The sequence below is a fragment of the Vipera berus genome (genome assembly GCF_964194415.1).
Source record: "Vipera berus genome assembly, chromosome: 4".
Classification (NCBI taxonomy): Eukaryota; Metazoa; Chordata; class Lepidosauria; order Squamata; family Viperidae; genus Vipera; species Vipera berus.
Window position 1 is genome coordinate 57,905,866 of NC_138206.1, and position 15,239 is coordinate 57,921,104.

At 38.7% G+C, this 15,239-nt stretch overlaps 2 protein-coding genes across 2 annotated transcripts in view; one reads left to right on the forward strand and one right to left on the reverse strand.

Moving 5' to 3' along the window:
• The window catches only part of TMPRSS3 (transmembrane serine protease 3), a gene marked incomplete at both ends in the record, with an annotated part of 30,852 nt that extends 24,975 nt beyond the window's left edge, over positions 1-5,877 (reverse strand). The window contains 3 exons of the mRNA XM_081326363.1: positions 993-1,100; positions 1,356-1,500; positions 5,860-5,877. Of these exons, the coding sequence (XP_081182489.1) occupies positions 993-1,100; positions 1,356-1,500; positions 5,860-5,877 (271 nt within the window). The remainder of the gene's footprint in view (positions 1-992; positions 1,101-1,355; positions 1,501-5,859) is intronic.
• Positions 5,878-9,629: 3,752 nt separating this feature from the next.
• The window catches only part of UBASH3A (ubiquitin associated and SH3 domain containing A), a gene marked incomplete at its 5' end in the record, with an annotated part of 35,175 nt that continues 29,565 nt past the window's right edge, over positions 9,630-15,239 (forward strand). The window contains one exon of the mRNA XM_081326585.1: positions 9,630-9,742. Coding sequence (XP_081182711.1) covers positions 9,630-9,742 — 113 coding nt within the window. The remainder of the gene's footprint in view (positions 9,743-15,239) is intronic.

Consider the following 15,239-nt stretch of genomic DNA (forward strand, 5'->3'; position numbering starts at 1 on the left):
TTATTTTCTCCTGGTTTTTCTTAGTTTATGGTGGCTTTTAAAATGAGACACTACTTCCATAATAAAATAGATCTGCTGAGACTGGGGAAAATCCAGTGCCACTTCAACTTTACTGATGCTTAGCTGAATAGAGGTGCTGTTATGTATGGTCAGAAGGGACGCGGTGGCTCAGTGGGTTAGGACGCTGAGCTTGTCGATCGGAAGGTCGGCAGTTTGGCGGGTCGAATCCCGAGTGCCGCGTAACAGAGTGAGCGCCTGTTACTCGTCCCAGCTTCTGCCAACCTAGCAGTTCGAAAGCACGTAAAAATGCAAGTAGAAAAATAGGGACCACTACGGTGGGAAGGTAACAGCGTTCCGTGCGCCCTTGGCGTATAGTCATGCTGGCCACATGACCACGGAGACGTCCTCAGACAAGCGCTGGCTCTTCGGCTTTGAAACGGAGATGAGCACCGGCCCCTAGAGTCGGAAACGACTAGCACGCATGTGCGGGGGAACCTTTACCTTTACCTTTACCTTTATGTATGGTCAATGCGACTGCATGCCCCAGGAAAGATGATCTATGGATGTTGACTTTTGCTTAGCAATAAAAATCCTTGAAAGTTTGGCAAACTTTCAAATGCTTGACCTTGTGAAAGAAAGCTAGCAGGTATCTGAAACACTCAGGAAAAAAAATGGGAGCACAACAAAATTGAAATGATATAATTGGTCTCAAGAAGGATTGACTGTGTGGAATAACCTGTTTCCTGGGAATCATGAGGAGTGAAATCCAACATCTCTGGAGGGCACTAAGTTGGGGGAAGACTAAACCTATTAATGACCATCTTAATTTACAAAGCTCATAAGAGTTTTTTTATGATCATTATTTCAACAGCAATAATTCAAGATGCAATTTTTAGTATCCAATTAATATTATCCTTGGCAGGAGGTTCATGAAAAATGCAAACTCTTTGATAGTTAACTGAAAACCTAATAAATAAATTATTTGTACTCACCACTCAAGGCAATGGCAGTTGCTATGATTAAAGTGAGAAATAAGGCAAGGATAAAGGGAAGCAACCTTAGTGGGATTAAAAAATGGCACCGAGGCACTGCAATCTCTTCTGGGAATCAAACAGAAAAGTGAGAAATAAAAATGTCTAAAAATGCATACAATCATGAGATTTTGTATCAAAACAACATTTTAAAAGACCCCAGATTGTTAATATGAATTTACATACAAAGGCGTGAACAACAACAACAACAACAACAACAAGAAATCAATAAGCAATATAAAAAGGAAGAGTACAGGGCTTAAAGAAGATTTGGAGAGGCAACAACCTATGCTGTGTTATATCAAAGAATTCTATGCTTCTTACCATTTTCACGTTCACTATGATCTACTTTTGCTTGCTGTATACAGAACATCCTTTTGCAGCAGAAACAAATATTCGAATCTGGCAGTTCATCTTCTGCAGCGGAGGCAATTTCAGTGGTATCAAGACTGGAATCTGTTCTTGGGGCCTAGATCAGGATAGGTACATATGTCTTGGGAGTCCCATAATCAACTGTGGCACAGTACGTCTGTCTTATGTGGCAGGATTATTGGAAGGACGCATATGAAAACTCAGCCTAAGCATTAAGTATACATATATGATAGGCCAAATCTCATCCCTGGAATAGATTAGATCAGATTCCCAAACTATATAAGCCAGGGAGGACATGACTACAAATGATTACCGGTTGTGTCCATTCCAAACATCCATATGACAGACCCAGAGCACAAGGCTTCAGCCACTCATCATTTTATTTTTTAAGAATGCCTCTGGGACCTACGTGGGCCTAGAGATATTGATGGATATATAGGTTATACTTGATGTTGGTATTTATCCTACAGCATGTCGATTTTCCATTTGCTTTTTAATCTAACAAATCTAAGAAAAATAGCATAGGTAGGATAGGGAGCCTGGTGATTGTCAAGCAAGAATCCAGGAAATAAGTCCTCAACCAATGCTTTTGTTGTTGTTTTAGTGGCGCTCTTTAACAAACTCAGAATCTATTACTTTTACCAAAGAGTAAATAGAGAATCAGTTTGGTGTGGTGATTAAGGTAACAAGCTGGAAACTTGGGGATGTGAGTTGTAGTCCTTCCTTAGACACAAAGCCAGCTGGGTGATCTTGAGCCAATCATTTTCTCTCAGCCCTAGGAAGAGCAAATGGCAAATCGCTGCTGAAATCTTGTCAAGAAAATTGCAGGACTTATCCAGGAAGTCACCAGGAGTCAAATGCTGACTTGAAGCCCTCTCCCATCAAAAATGGAAATCATATTAATTAAGAGGTAAAGCCTCTTTCCAGTAATTGGATTTTAATCTGGATCAAAATAATTCTCACTTCTCTAATTGCGACAAGGTGGACACCACGGCTACTTATTTGCTTATTTATTTAACTTATTAGTTACATGTTAATTTTTCTTGCTGTCACAACTGTTGCACCCTTAGTGGTAGTGTATACCAAGGAAAAACATCCACCAAGTACCCCAAAAACAAACAAAAAAAACTCTGTACCCAACAATAAAATCATCAGCCCAAAAAGCAGAACAGAATATAATGTTTTTCCACTGCAGTGTCTAATTAATTAAAACATAAAAAGAATAATTCTACTCAACTTGCTTCCAGAAGGCTAACAGTGTTACTACCTAAAGCATAAGTGGGGACCAGGACAGAAAAAATCTGTTTCTCACATCTGTCCCCTTAATTTTATAGACCTGGGGGAATTACAAGTAATCATATCCTGTGGTGATTGAATCAGAGAAAACTGAAGTAGGCAGTGTTGGAAATACTATGGTACAAGATCTCAAGTCACCTCTATAAGATAGACAAGGCTAAGAAAGGAGATAAAAAAAATACTGCTATTGTAAAATGAAAAGTAATACAATCTTACAAGTCTAAATGTGCTTTCCCCTTTCCTCATGCCATTTTCACATGAACTATAGAGGGGTCTGTCAAAGCTACTTTTTACGTCAGACATGTCAAACTCGCGATGTCACATGACGTCGCAAGACGTATCGGGACTATTTTGCCATTGCCGGCAATGGGGTGGGCAAGGCTTCCAGATGACGTGTCCAGCCCACGGGCTGGCAGTTTGACACCCCTGCTCTATGTCCTCTACACCATATAAGACTTTATAATTCAAAACAAAAATTTCCTACTGCACCTGGAAGCCTATTGGTAGCCCATAGTAGATGTGTAATAAATTCATGTTTTGAATATGAACCAACAGAATTTTATACCTGTTGCAGTTTTTAAGTGCTGTTTAAAATCAGCCCCATTTAGAACTTATTTCAGTAGTCCAACTGGGTAGAAGGAACAGCATGTGTTAATCTTGTGAGAGCCTTTCATTCCAAATAGGATTGAAGTTTTGTAAATTAAGGATCACATACATGACCATGGTTGTACTTTAACCAGGCACCTTGTCCACTGAGTAACTAACCACAAGTCAGTTATTTATTTGTTCAGATCTTGTTTATATTGCTTCCCATGATGGAGCAAAACACCATAGAGCAGGGGTGTCAAACTCAATTTCATTGAGGGCCGCATCAACATTGCGGTTGCCCTCAAGGGGCCGGGTGGGTATGGCCAGGGTGGGCGTGGCCTACTGGGTGGGCGTGGCTAGAGTGCGTATGGCCTACTGGGTGGGCATGGCCAGCTCTACATCGTTCGCATCAAGGGTGCCTATGGGGGCCTGGGCAGGAGTGGGACAGATCTGAGGGTCTCTGGCAGAAGGAGGGTCTCTGGGCCAGGGCCAAGGCAGTGGGGGCGGTTCCCTCACTGTTTCCAGGATGGCTTCACAGGCCACATGAAACCACTTCGCGGGCCGGATCCGGCCCCCGGGCCTTGTGTTTGACATGTCTGCCATAGAGTGTAGCCTCAAACCTTGGGTCCTATTGTAATCCCTTAAAATATTTATTGTGAGAATGGTTTATTAGAATGTAGAAGATGCATGAGTTAGTAGACAGCTGATATATATATATATATATATATATATATATATATATATATATATATATATATATATATATATATATAGTAAAAGCTTATATTATCCCATATAACCTACATCACCAGCCTAAAGCTTGAAACTGCAGATTAGAAATGAGTGTAGGCATGCCAAGGGCTTGCATGAACAATGCTGTTTTTCTTTGAATGAAGTGCAAACGTTATTTTATTTTAGAACTGTTTTAATTTAGAACTCAAATTTTCATCATTCATGGCCTTTGACTAGAGGATTTATAACTTGAAAGGATGGGAGTATTCCTGAAGCCTGTCTTTAATAAACTGCAATTGTTCATTTGACTTCCTAGTGACTAAAATAATTGTGTGCAAGTATTTAAAATATGACCTATTTAAATAAATACCATTTTTTTCAAAGTGCTTTTTAAACTAAAAATATTTCAGTTTGATATTGTCTATAGAAACTATAATAGAAATAATGGAAATGTCTTTGCTGATGCAAAGGTACCTCTGAAATAGAAAGACAAGGGATTTATTATTCCTTTTTCCCTGTAACTTCTCTTCCTCCTGAAGGTTGGTGCCTTCAAATCTGGTCCATATTTTTGGACCGGATTTGGAGGAAGTAAGAATGAGGGTGATGGAATAACTGTTGAAAATTAGCACTATTACTTTGATGAATGCCTTCTGTTTTCAGATAGAATTAACTGTATGTCTCCCTATAAGTTTATTTTCTCTGGAAACATAATAATGAAGGAAAAAGATATTCTGTTCATAGCACAATTATACAGGTAGTCCTCAACTTACAACAGTTTATTTAGTGACGCTTCAAAGTTACAACGTCACTGGAAAAAGTGACTTATGACTGTTTTTCACACTTAAGACCACTGCAGCATCCTCAGGGTCACATGATCAAAATTCAGATGCTTGGCAACTGACTCATATTTATGACGGTTGCGGTGTCCCAGGGTCATGCGATCACCTTTTGGGAGTTTCTGATGAACAAAATCAATGGGGAAGCCAGATTTGTTACTAAATTAACAACTGCAGTGATTCACTTAGCAACTGTGGCACGGCAGGTTGTAAAATGGGGCAAAATTCACTTAACAAATGTCTCGCTTAGCAACATAAATTTTGGGCTCAATTGAGGTTGTAAGTCAAGGACTACCTGTAATTCTGCACAAAAGAATGTTAAACAAAACAAGTGCCTAGCACTAACATATTTCCATTACTCTGAACTACTTCTTACATTTTAGCATGTACGTGAAATTTTCTCAGGGAGATTTCTTCTATTGTGCATAGAGTTGATGCACCAGCCTTGTGTACATGTATCCACCTCTGCACGTGAGGGGGCCATGTAACACACATGACAATTAGTGTTGTGCTAGAGGTGAACCTGCTCCTAAATAACTTCATACTCTATCCACAGTCCTCACTGAATTGAAAACAACTTGGCCCAGTGCTAGAATCTATTCAACTTGTGCTTGAAGAAATCCAGCAGAGAACTGAATGCACAGCTGGATTAACAGGCGACTATTTTCCTGCAACAGTCTGGTACTGCTGAAATGAATGAATGTGCTCTTATACCCTTCTCATTCAGTGCATTTGGAATTCAAACAGTTGTCTACAATCAGAAATAACAAAGTACACAATCTATTGTACATTAGAATGCTATTTTCTACACCATCATGTGAGTTCAAAAAGACTTGCCCTTATCTGGCTCCCGTCTACTTCTGGCTCCCGTCTACTTCTCTCTAGGGGGACTTTGTTCTGAGAACTGGCAATAGTCAAAGAAACCAGTTTCCAAAACGTGGCACGTAATGGAAAACAGAAGAAAAACATTTAACCCTCTTTCTCCTTCCCTGGGTTTCACTTACCTGTTCCAATGAACTCATCCTGAAAAGCCTGAATGTTCCCTCTTTTCATTCTAAATGTTATCTAGCCAAAAGCCCCATGGTATTCTTTCCAAATATGTTCACCTACTCCTCAGGAATTAGTAATGGACTCATTGCAGCAGATGATCCTATGACTGCTATTAATGTAACCCAACCAGACCAAAGATATCAAGTGGCCTAGCATGGCTTTGTTCCAAAGGCCAAGAAGGTAAAAAGGCACCAGTCCTATTAATTAATTGTAATCAAGGGAAGGAAACATTTGTGGTAGATGCAAATATGTTCAAGAATCTTGGAAACTGCAGCTTTTACTTTTCAGGCAAAACAGTTCAAACTGATGATTTGGTTGGTCAGATTGTCTCTAATAGAAATTCTGCTGAGAGGATAGTTAATGACACCTAATACATTATTTGTTGGTCACTTCTCAAACAACAGAGCTTCTCAAATGGCAGAGTGGAGATGTGGTTTCAGAGATATGAAAAGGTAGCAGCGGTCAGTAAAACAACAACTGCCTATCTTAAACCTATAACCACACCCAGGATCTTTCATGATCTTTTGCAATGCATGTAAATCCTGAGTCTGGGCAGGAAATTAAAGAATTATGAAGTGTGCATGAAAAGCTTCACACCAATTAAAATATTTACATAAAAGAACAATGGGAATACTGCTCGAGAGTCTTTTTGTGTTTTTCTGCCTCATATTACACACAAACTCCCTCCCCACCTTTGACACAATGGGTCTTGCAGAGAAGGACATGTATTATTTACCTCAGTAGGTGCCTGCAGAAATGTGCAATGACTAGACTGGGTAATAAGGAGCGCCAAAGTTTCTGTTTGCACTACATCAACAAAAGTTGCAGAACCAAACTGATCAAACTTTTCTATTTTATAGGATGATTATTATATTAGCCCACAAGTATGAAAGACATTAATAAAGAGATTCTGGCAACTGAAGACATAGTTTGTTTATTTATATCTGTCTATTTGTCTGTCTAATTAAAACATTTAATTAATTTAATCTTTCAGCCCACTCTGGGTGGCTCCCAATCAAAGATCAAAATACAAAATCACACTAAAACTATAAAACACATTAAATCATTAAAAATAACAATAAATCTGGCACCAAATCAAACTTAATGTGCAGTCATCCAATCTTATCCCAGCACTTTGGGGGAAAGTCAGGACCTCAACATTTTACAGAGAACTAGGAGGGTGGAGGCCTACTGACTTTCAGGAGGCAGAGTGTTCCATAGAACAGGGGCACATTGCAGTAATCCAAACAGGAAGTGACCAAGGAATGAGTGACTGTGAGTAAGGCCTCCTGGTTCAGGAAAGAGCACAACTGAATTCTCATACAGTATACTGATTAGAAGTTACGACCCATAACACATCAGCAGGGATGAAATAGCGTTTTTCCTGAAATATGTAAGTGGAATTTTGAACCAGTATTTTCAGAAGAACTTTTGCTCAGCAATAGAATGCAAGCAGGAGGTCCTATTTCCTTTTTTAAATCCTGGAAAGCAGTTTGCCATATCAGGGAATATTAAACTTTTCCAACCCAGGTTTATGGATATGTCTTGGCCAACAACTTCCATTAGTGGCAGCCAGCAAAAATAGTGGTTGGAGATTATGGGGAATCTACTGTACTCCAGAACATCTGGAGATTCTACATGCAGATTCTGATCCACCATAAATCAACTTCCTGAGTTTAATTACAAATGGTGATTGAACATTGAATAGACAGTGTGAAAGAATGGGGAGAGAACAAAAAAAATCAATCGAAATAAGATTATGACTCAAGGAACACAACACTTATCTACTTTGGAAAGAGGACATGTTTTGAATGAAGTTATATTTTTCCTGAAAGGTTCTTGGACTTAATTCTACTTTTATTAAGAAGCCTTGTCATTAGCTTTGATGAATATACCAATTGTCCATTTTCCAAGAATTGTCAAAAGGATGTTTATCTCGGTACACTCCTTCTATCTGGGATGGTTGTCCTCTTCCACCGAGTGCGCAGCTTCGGGAGAGATGCACATGGAGCAGTGAGGGAGGAAGGGGACACCTGCCTAGCCAGCCAGATCAGCCGAATCAACCCTGGCAATCAATGGGGTGACAGATGTCGCAGCCAGATCACCCTCACGTGTGTGTGTGTGTGTGTGTATCAATATATATTATTGCATTGCATTGCATTGCATTGCATTGCATTGCATTGCATTGCATTGCATTATATATTATTTTTCTATTCTACCTCCAGTCATTTAGAAGCTCCTGGAGAAAAGCTTTAGGATCACAGATAGGAGGAAGATTATGTGAGAACTGGCCTATAAGGATTTTATGGCATTATCCTTCAATGTGTCATTTCAGAAGAAAGCTCTGTTGATTTTAGTAAGACTCGTTATGAACTACCTATTTGTAAGACTGCAGTCACACATTCTTTGTTTTATGTAAGCTGATTTTTTGCAGGATTTCCTTGTTCTTTGGGTTTTTATTTTATTTTAATATAAGATAGGTATTTTGTCCTTATTTTTTAAAGAAGACAGTATAATCATAAAAAATCAAAATAAACTGTCTACTTCTCATTATATTGCTTAATAGAAACAGACAATATATAATTCCTGCTGGTTTAAACCTGCTTTTGAATAAATGAATAAGGCTCCACAATGCTTTGGATTTGATTCCAAAAAGGTGCTTCAGAATATTCAGGGATAAGAGTGTAGTATCTATCAGCAGCTCTTTAAAGCAATCTGTGCTCTGCAAGAGCCACATGGCTCCAGGAAAAGGGGCAGGTATTTTAAATACTTGCAGACAGACAATGTGCTGCATTTGTGTTCCTGAACATCTTTGGGGAATTGAACCTGGATTATCATACAGTTCAATAAATAAAATTACAAATCAGGAAGTACTGACATGTAGTAATATGGAATGTAGCTAATTCATTGGTAATTCTTGCTAAAAGAGCACCAGTTGGGTGCAGAGACCAAATGCACTACCAACCACATCCTGTAATTTTGTCTTAGGCACAAGAGAGTGACTTTGGGCCAGTCATTCTCTCTCAGCCCTAGGAAGGAGGCAATGAATGGCAAGCCATTGCAAAATCTTGCCAAGGAATGTGCAGATATTAATCCAGGCTGTCTCCAGGACCCAAGACTAACTCAATATAAGTCATACTGAATTTGCTGATATATATATATATATATATATATATATATATATATATATATATATATACATACACTGTATGTATATATATATATATACACTGTATATATATATATATATATATATATATATATATATATATATATATATATATATATATATATATATATATATATATATATATAAACAGTATATATATATATATATATATACACTGTATGTATATATATATATATATATATATATATACACACTGTATGTATATATATATATATACACTGTATATATATATATATATATATATATACTGTATATATATATATATATATATATATATATATATATATATATATATATATACACACACACACACACACACACACACACACATGTATATAAAATTCTGTTTTCTTTTCCCCTCTCTTTGCAGTCTGTCTACTGTAATAATTGTAAGAACCACAGCATTCTGTAAAAAACAGGATATCAGCTTCTGTCAAAAAGACTGAAGGAGGTTTTGAGGGTTTGATTTTATCTTAGCAGACTCTGCCCCTCTACTCTTTCTCTATACACACATTCACAGAAGGAAAGGAAGAGATGGCGGCAGCTGAGACACAGCTCTATTCAAAGGTCTTAAACAAGAGAAAAAGCAGAAGTACCAATTCCTTAATGGAGCCTCTCTTGGCTACTGGTTTCTCTGTACATACAGCGTAAGTACAGTCATTGTCACAGTGCCACAGAAATCCACCCTTTTATGTTTAGAGGAGCTCATGAAAAGAGCTTATAAGAAGAACATCTCACCCTCACCTTGGTTGTGTATGGGTTTCTGGTTTACCCAATTCCTGCTAATTTTAATGTTTTATTGTCTCTTAATGTTTTAATGTTTATATATTTTTGTTTTTAAGGTGTTGTAAGCCACTCAGAGTTACTCAGTTGTGATATGGGCAGTATATTGTTGTTTTAACCATTCGGTCATGTCCAACTCTTGGAAATTTTGTCTGCAAGTGCTCTCCATGCTACCCTGTCAACCACCGCTTCTTTCAGTTGTTGGATGTTCATCTTTGAATCAGCTTTGATGGTATCAAGCCAGTGAGTTCTTTGCTTGCCCCTTCTGCTTGGTCCATTAATTGTTCCTTGGCATCACTGATTTATCCAATGAACCTGCACACATGATGTGGTCATAATAAATCAGATGTAGTCTGGTGATTTTGGCTTCTAGTGATGTGTCCGTTTTTATTTGATTCAGCACCTCTCTGTTGGTTGCTCTGGCTCTCCATGGTATACAAAATAATTTATGCCAGCATTACAGTTTAAAGTTGATACGTAAATGTAGTAAATTTGGCAGTATTGTAAAATTCAATCAGAGTATAATCATCTAAAGTAAATCTGGACCAAAGCAAAGCAAATAAAATATTAAAACTGGAGATTGTTTGGGATTTACTAAAGTTAAATTCTTAAAGGAGACAAGAATACTTAAAACTCTGCGGTAGTAAGCAAATGTTTTGTTGACTGTGTCATTCTGTGAGGATTCTTAAGAACTGCAAGTAAAGACTAGACAGCCCGTTGTTTGGGAAGCTCTGAATTTCCCACAGCCACGAGCAACTAAGTTAAATGGCCTACTGTACAATGTCCCTTCTATCTTTCTGATTTTAGAATTCTAGAGGTGCTTTCACCAATTTCCTTTTGTTTTTTGATAGCCAATTTCTATCATTTAAATCCCAAAGTGCTAGCTTTTACATTGCTAAGTAGCATATTAAACATTTCAAAGAATGCAATATATGAATAATTTTTATTCACTGCTTTCAAATGAGTTTACTCCAATGTATTACTTCTTACAATGCAGATAACATTTGAGAAATAATTTCAATACCAGGCTTCTTTTAAAGGTTTAGGAGCAGGCTTGGGAAAAAACATTTACATTTTTTGTTCACTTAAAAAAAATGCAAGGGCCTCGTGGACTCATATCTTTTCTGAGCGGGGCCACAAAAAACATTTCCTGATTATTTCCCCTGGCAGACAGATATTATTTTAGTTAAAGTGTAAATTAGTTTAGTTAGCTTGTACTTAACTACAACTTAATTAGCTTGAAATATTTGTTTGTCCATTGGCTATGTCAATTGTTTCTTTAAAAATCAACATGTGTTTAATTGTTGGGTTTCTATTGTTATTTTTGTATAGGTTATAACAGCTTGCTTATTAATTCAGTTGCTGCTAGCCTTTGGGAGTAGAAGGGCAGGATACACAGCGATCCTAAATAAATACAATTCAAGAGGGCTGCAGTGTTTGATGCAGGCCACAACCTTTATATTAGAATAGAATAGAGCTGGAAGGGACCTGGGAGGTCTTTTAGTCCAGCCCCCCGTTTAAGCAGGAGAACCTATAAAATCTCAGACAAGTGACTGTCTAGCCTCTTCTTAAAAATCTCCAGTGATGGACCACCCACAATTTCTAGAGGCAAGCTGTTCCACTTGTTAATTTTCCTCACTGTCAGGAAGTTTCCCCTTAATTCTAGGTTGCTTCTCTCTTTGGTCAGTTTCCAACCATTGTTTCTTGTCCTGCCCTCTGGTGCTTTGACGAATAACATGACCCCCTCATCTTTGTGGCAGCCCTTCAAATACTGGAATACTGCTATCGTGTCTTCCCTATTTCTTCTTTTCTTTAAACTAGCCAAAATCAAGTCCTGCGGCTGTTCTTTGTATGTTTTAGTCTCCAGGCCTTTGATCATCTTAGTTGCTCTGCTCTGAATTTTTTCCTAACTCTCAACATCTTTTTTGTGATATGGTAACCAAAATTGACTGCAGTGTTCCAGGTGTGGTCTTACTACGGTTTTATAAAGCGGTACTAATACTTCACGTGATCTTGATTCTATGCCTCTGCTTATACAACCCAGGATTGTATTAGCTTTTTTGGTGGCTGCTGTACACTGCTGGCTCATGGTCAAGTGATCGTCCACTAGGACTCCAAGGTCCCTCTCACAGTCACTGTTTTTTAAGACAGGTCTCACCCAGTCTGTATTTGTACCTTTGATTTTTCCTGCCTAAATGTAAAATTTTGCTTTTCTCCACACTGAAACTCATTTTGTTGGACAGGGCTCATTGTTCAAGTTTGTCAAGATCTTTTTGGATCCTGGTCTTCCGGTGGCGGCGCGGCGCCGGAGACAGCCTTTTCGGGCTGCCCGCGGCTCAGCTGTGTTGTTTTCACCCGAAACAGCGCCGATCAGCTGTTCGGGTGAATTTGAAGCCCCCTCCTCGGGAGAAGAGGAGGGGGAGAGGCCCCAGGTAGGGGTTGAGTTCTCCGGGGCCGCCTGAGCTTAAAGCTTGGGCGGCTGAAGGATTGAACTCCCCCGTAGCCTGGGTTGCTCCCAGCTGTTCAGCGTCTCCGCTCCGTGATTTCTGGAGCGGAGCCAGGCGTTTGCGACCACCCCTGCCAGAAGGAAAGACCATGGAATAAAAGGAGCAGGCAGAGCGGTACAGGAGGATAAGGTGAAGAGGACTTTTATTTTGGCTCTCTAGCTTAATGGACTTTATAAACTTAAAGTGAAAGTGCGTCACAAGTGAAAGTAAAAAGATGGCGGCTAAACCTCCCCCAAAAACTCTTTGGAGTGCTGGAACTTCTCCGGTGCAACAGACATCATTGCAAGCTTTGCTTCCTCCCGCTGCACTGACATCGAAGGACTTACAAGATGCTCTTGAAAAACATGCCCAGGTAATTTTGGAATCAATGGGTGACAGATTGGCAAAGATGGAGGAGAAATTGGAGGAGAGGATGGAGGAGAAGTTCAGTGCGATGAGGGTAGACATTTTGTCTACAGTGCGTAGTGTGGCTGAATGTGTGCAAGATCTGGATGAAAAAGTGGAGGACTTGACTCAAAAGAATGCCATATTAGAAGCAAAGGTATTGGAGAATGAAGATTTAAGAGACAAAATGGACAGAGAACTGTGTCTAGTTCAATATTACCAGATGCAATATGCTGTTAGAATCAGAGGTTTAAAAGAAAATGTTAAGGAAGATCTAAAGCAGCTGATTTCTGAAGCTCTGGAAGCAGTATTGGGTCAGCCAGCATCTGAAATAAAGGGGGGCATGGATAAAGTGTTCCGTGTTAACTCATGGATTGCTAGACAGAGAAAGTTACCTAGAGATGTGGTGGTATATTTTGCAAAGAGGGAAACTAGAGATGAAGTTATTCAAGCTGCCTATGATACTAAAGTTGTGATTGCTGACCAAGAAGTTTTGGTTTTAAAAGAAATTCCTCCAAAGATTTTAAGGAGAAGAAAAGATTATGCATTTCTTGTGCAAGAGCTCAAACAACGTGATATAAGGTTCAGATGGGAGATTCCAGTTGGATTGGTGGCGATGCATGAAGGCAAAAGGTACCGTCTGGTCACTGTTATAACAATGTTTTAAAAGCAACCCCACTATCACTTCTGGAAGCTGCAAAGGGATCTGGAGAAGGAAAACTTCAAGAGGCTGAAGCTGGACAGACAGAGGAGAATGGTGCTGGAGGAGATCAAGCTACAACTTTTTTGGATGATCCTGGAGAGCAGAGGGTGACGCGTGCTGCTTTAAAACGAGCAAAAAAAATAAAAGAACAAGATCAGCAGAAGTCTATGGAACTTCCAAAACGTACTTACAGCCAAGCAGTGGGAGGAGCACGGCCTAAAGGAGAGCCTATTAAAGATGTGCTCCAACAGCTTTGGGATGACATGCATGGCGACTAAATTCTTAACTTGGAACGTTAATGGACTAAATTCACCACAGAAGAGGAAGAAAGTTTTTCAATATTTAAAACAATTCAAGATAGATGTTATATGTTTGCAAGAAACGCATATTAGGGCTATGGACCAAAAGTATTTATTGAACTTAAGGTTGGGCACGCAATTTGTTGCTTCTGCAATGAATAAGAAAAATGGAGTGGTTGTCTATGTTAAAACTGCCTTAACAGCGGACTTAATTGAAGCAGATAAGCATGGAAGATACGTTATGATAGAGTTGCTGTTAGAAGGTAAAAAGACGCTTTTAGTTGGATTATATGCTCCTAATCAACAACAAGCTGATTTTTTTAGTTTACTTCACACAAAGCTTACTCAGTTGGATTATAAATCGTTTATTTTTATGGGGGACTGGAATGGTGTTTTGGATGTACAGATGGATAAGGCTGGTTCTTTTAAACACGTTCCAAGTCATGCTAGACTGCCTAAATCCTTTTTTGAAATGAAGGATGACTTGGAACTGCGAGATATTTGGCGTGAAATACATTTGCATGAAAAGGATTATACTTTTTTTTCTGACAGACATCAATCTTTCTCCAGGATCGATTTTATTTTGCTGACTAATGACTTTTTTTCAAGGATTAAAAAGGTGAAGATATGTGCAAGAACTATTTCTGATCACAGCCCAGTCTGGCTAGAGATTAATAAGGAGAATAGAGATAGGCGCTCGTGGCGCGTAAATGAGAATTTGTTTAGAAATCAGAGAAATGTGGAAGAATGTAAACAGCGGATGAAGGATTTTTTTGAAATTAATATGAACAAAGACACTTCTATGGACATGGTTTGGGATGCTAGCAAGGCCTATATGAGAGGGGTGTTGATATATATGAACAATAAACATAGACGTATTTTGGAAGCCAGGAGGAAAGAATTGGAGAATGAAATTAAGGAAAAAGAAAAGGCTTTGATTTTGAATCCAGCGGATGTGAAGACTAAGGAGGTTATTAAGCTATTAAAAGGACAATTTGATAAATTAATGGCTGACCAAGTGGCAACCAATTTGCGGTTTGCCAGGCACAACACCTTTTGCAATGCTAATAAACCAGGTAGATGGTTAGCTTATAGACTGAGGAAAAAGCAAAGGGCTTCTAATATAGATAAAATTGAGCATAAGGGAAGGGTTGTGTTTCAACAGGATCTTATTAAGGAGGCCTTTCTGGACTTTTATTCTAAATTATATGCTAAGGAGAAGATTAATGAAAAAGATATTGATGTATATTTGGAGAATGCTAGCATCCCGGTTCTTACGCAAGAACAAAAAGAGGGGATTAATCAAATGATAACAGAAGAAGAAATTCTTATAGCAATTAAGGAATTGAAGGTGGACAAAGCGCCAGGCACGGATGGTTTGACTGCGGCTTATTACAAAAATTTACAATTAGAGATGATAAAACCGTTAAAGGAACTGTTCCAGACAATTCAGAGGGGGGGAAAGGTG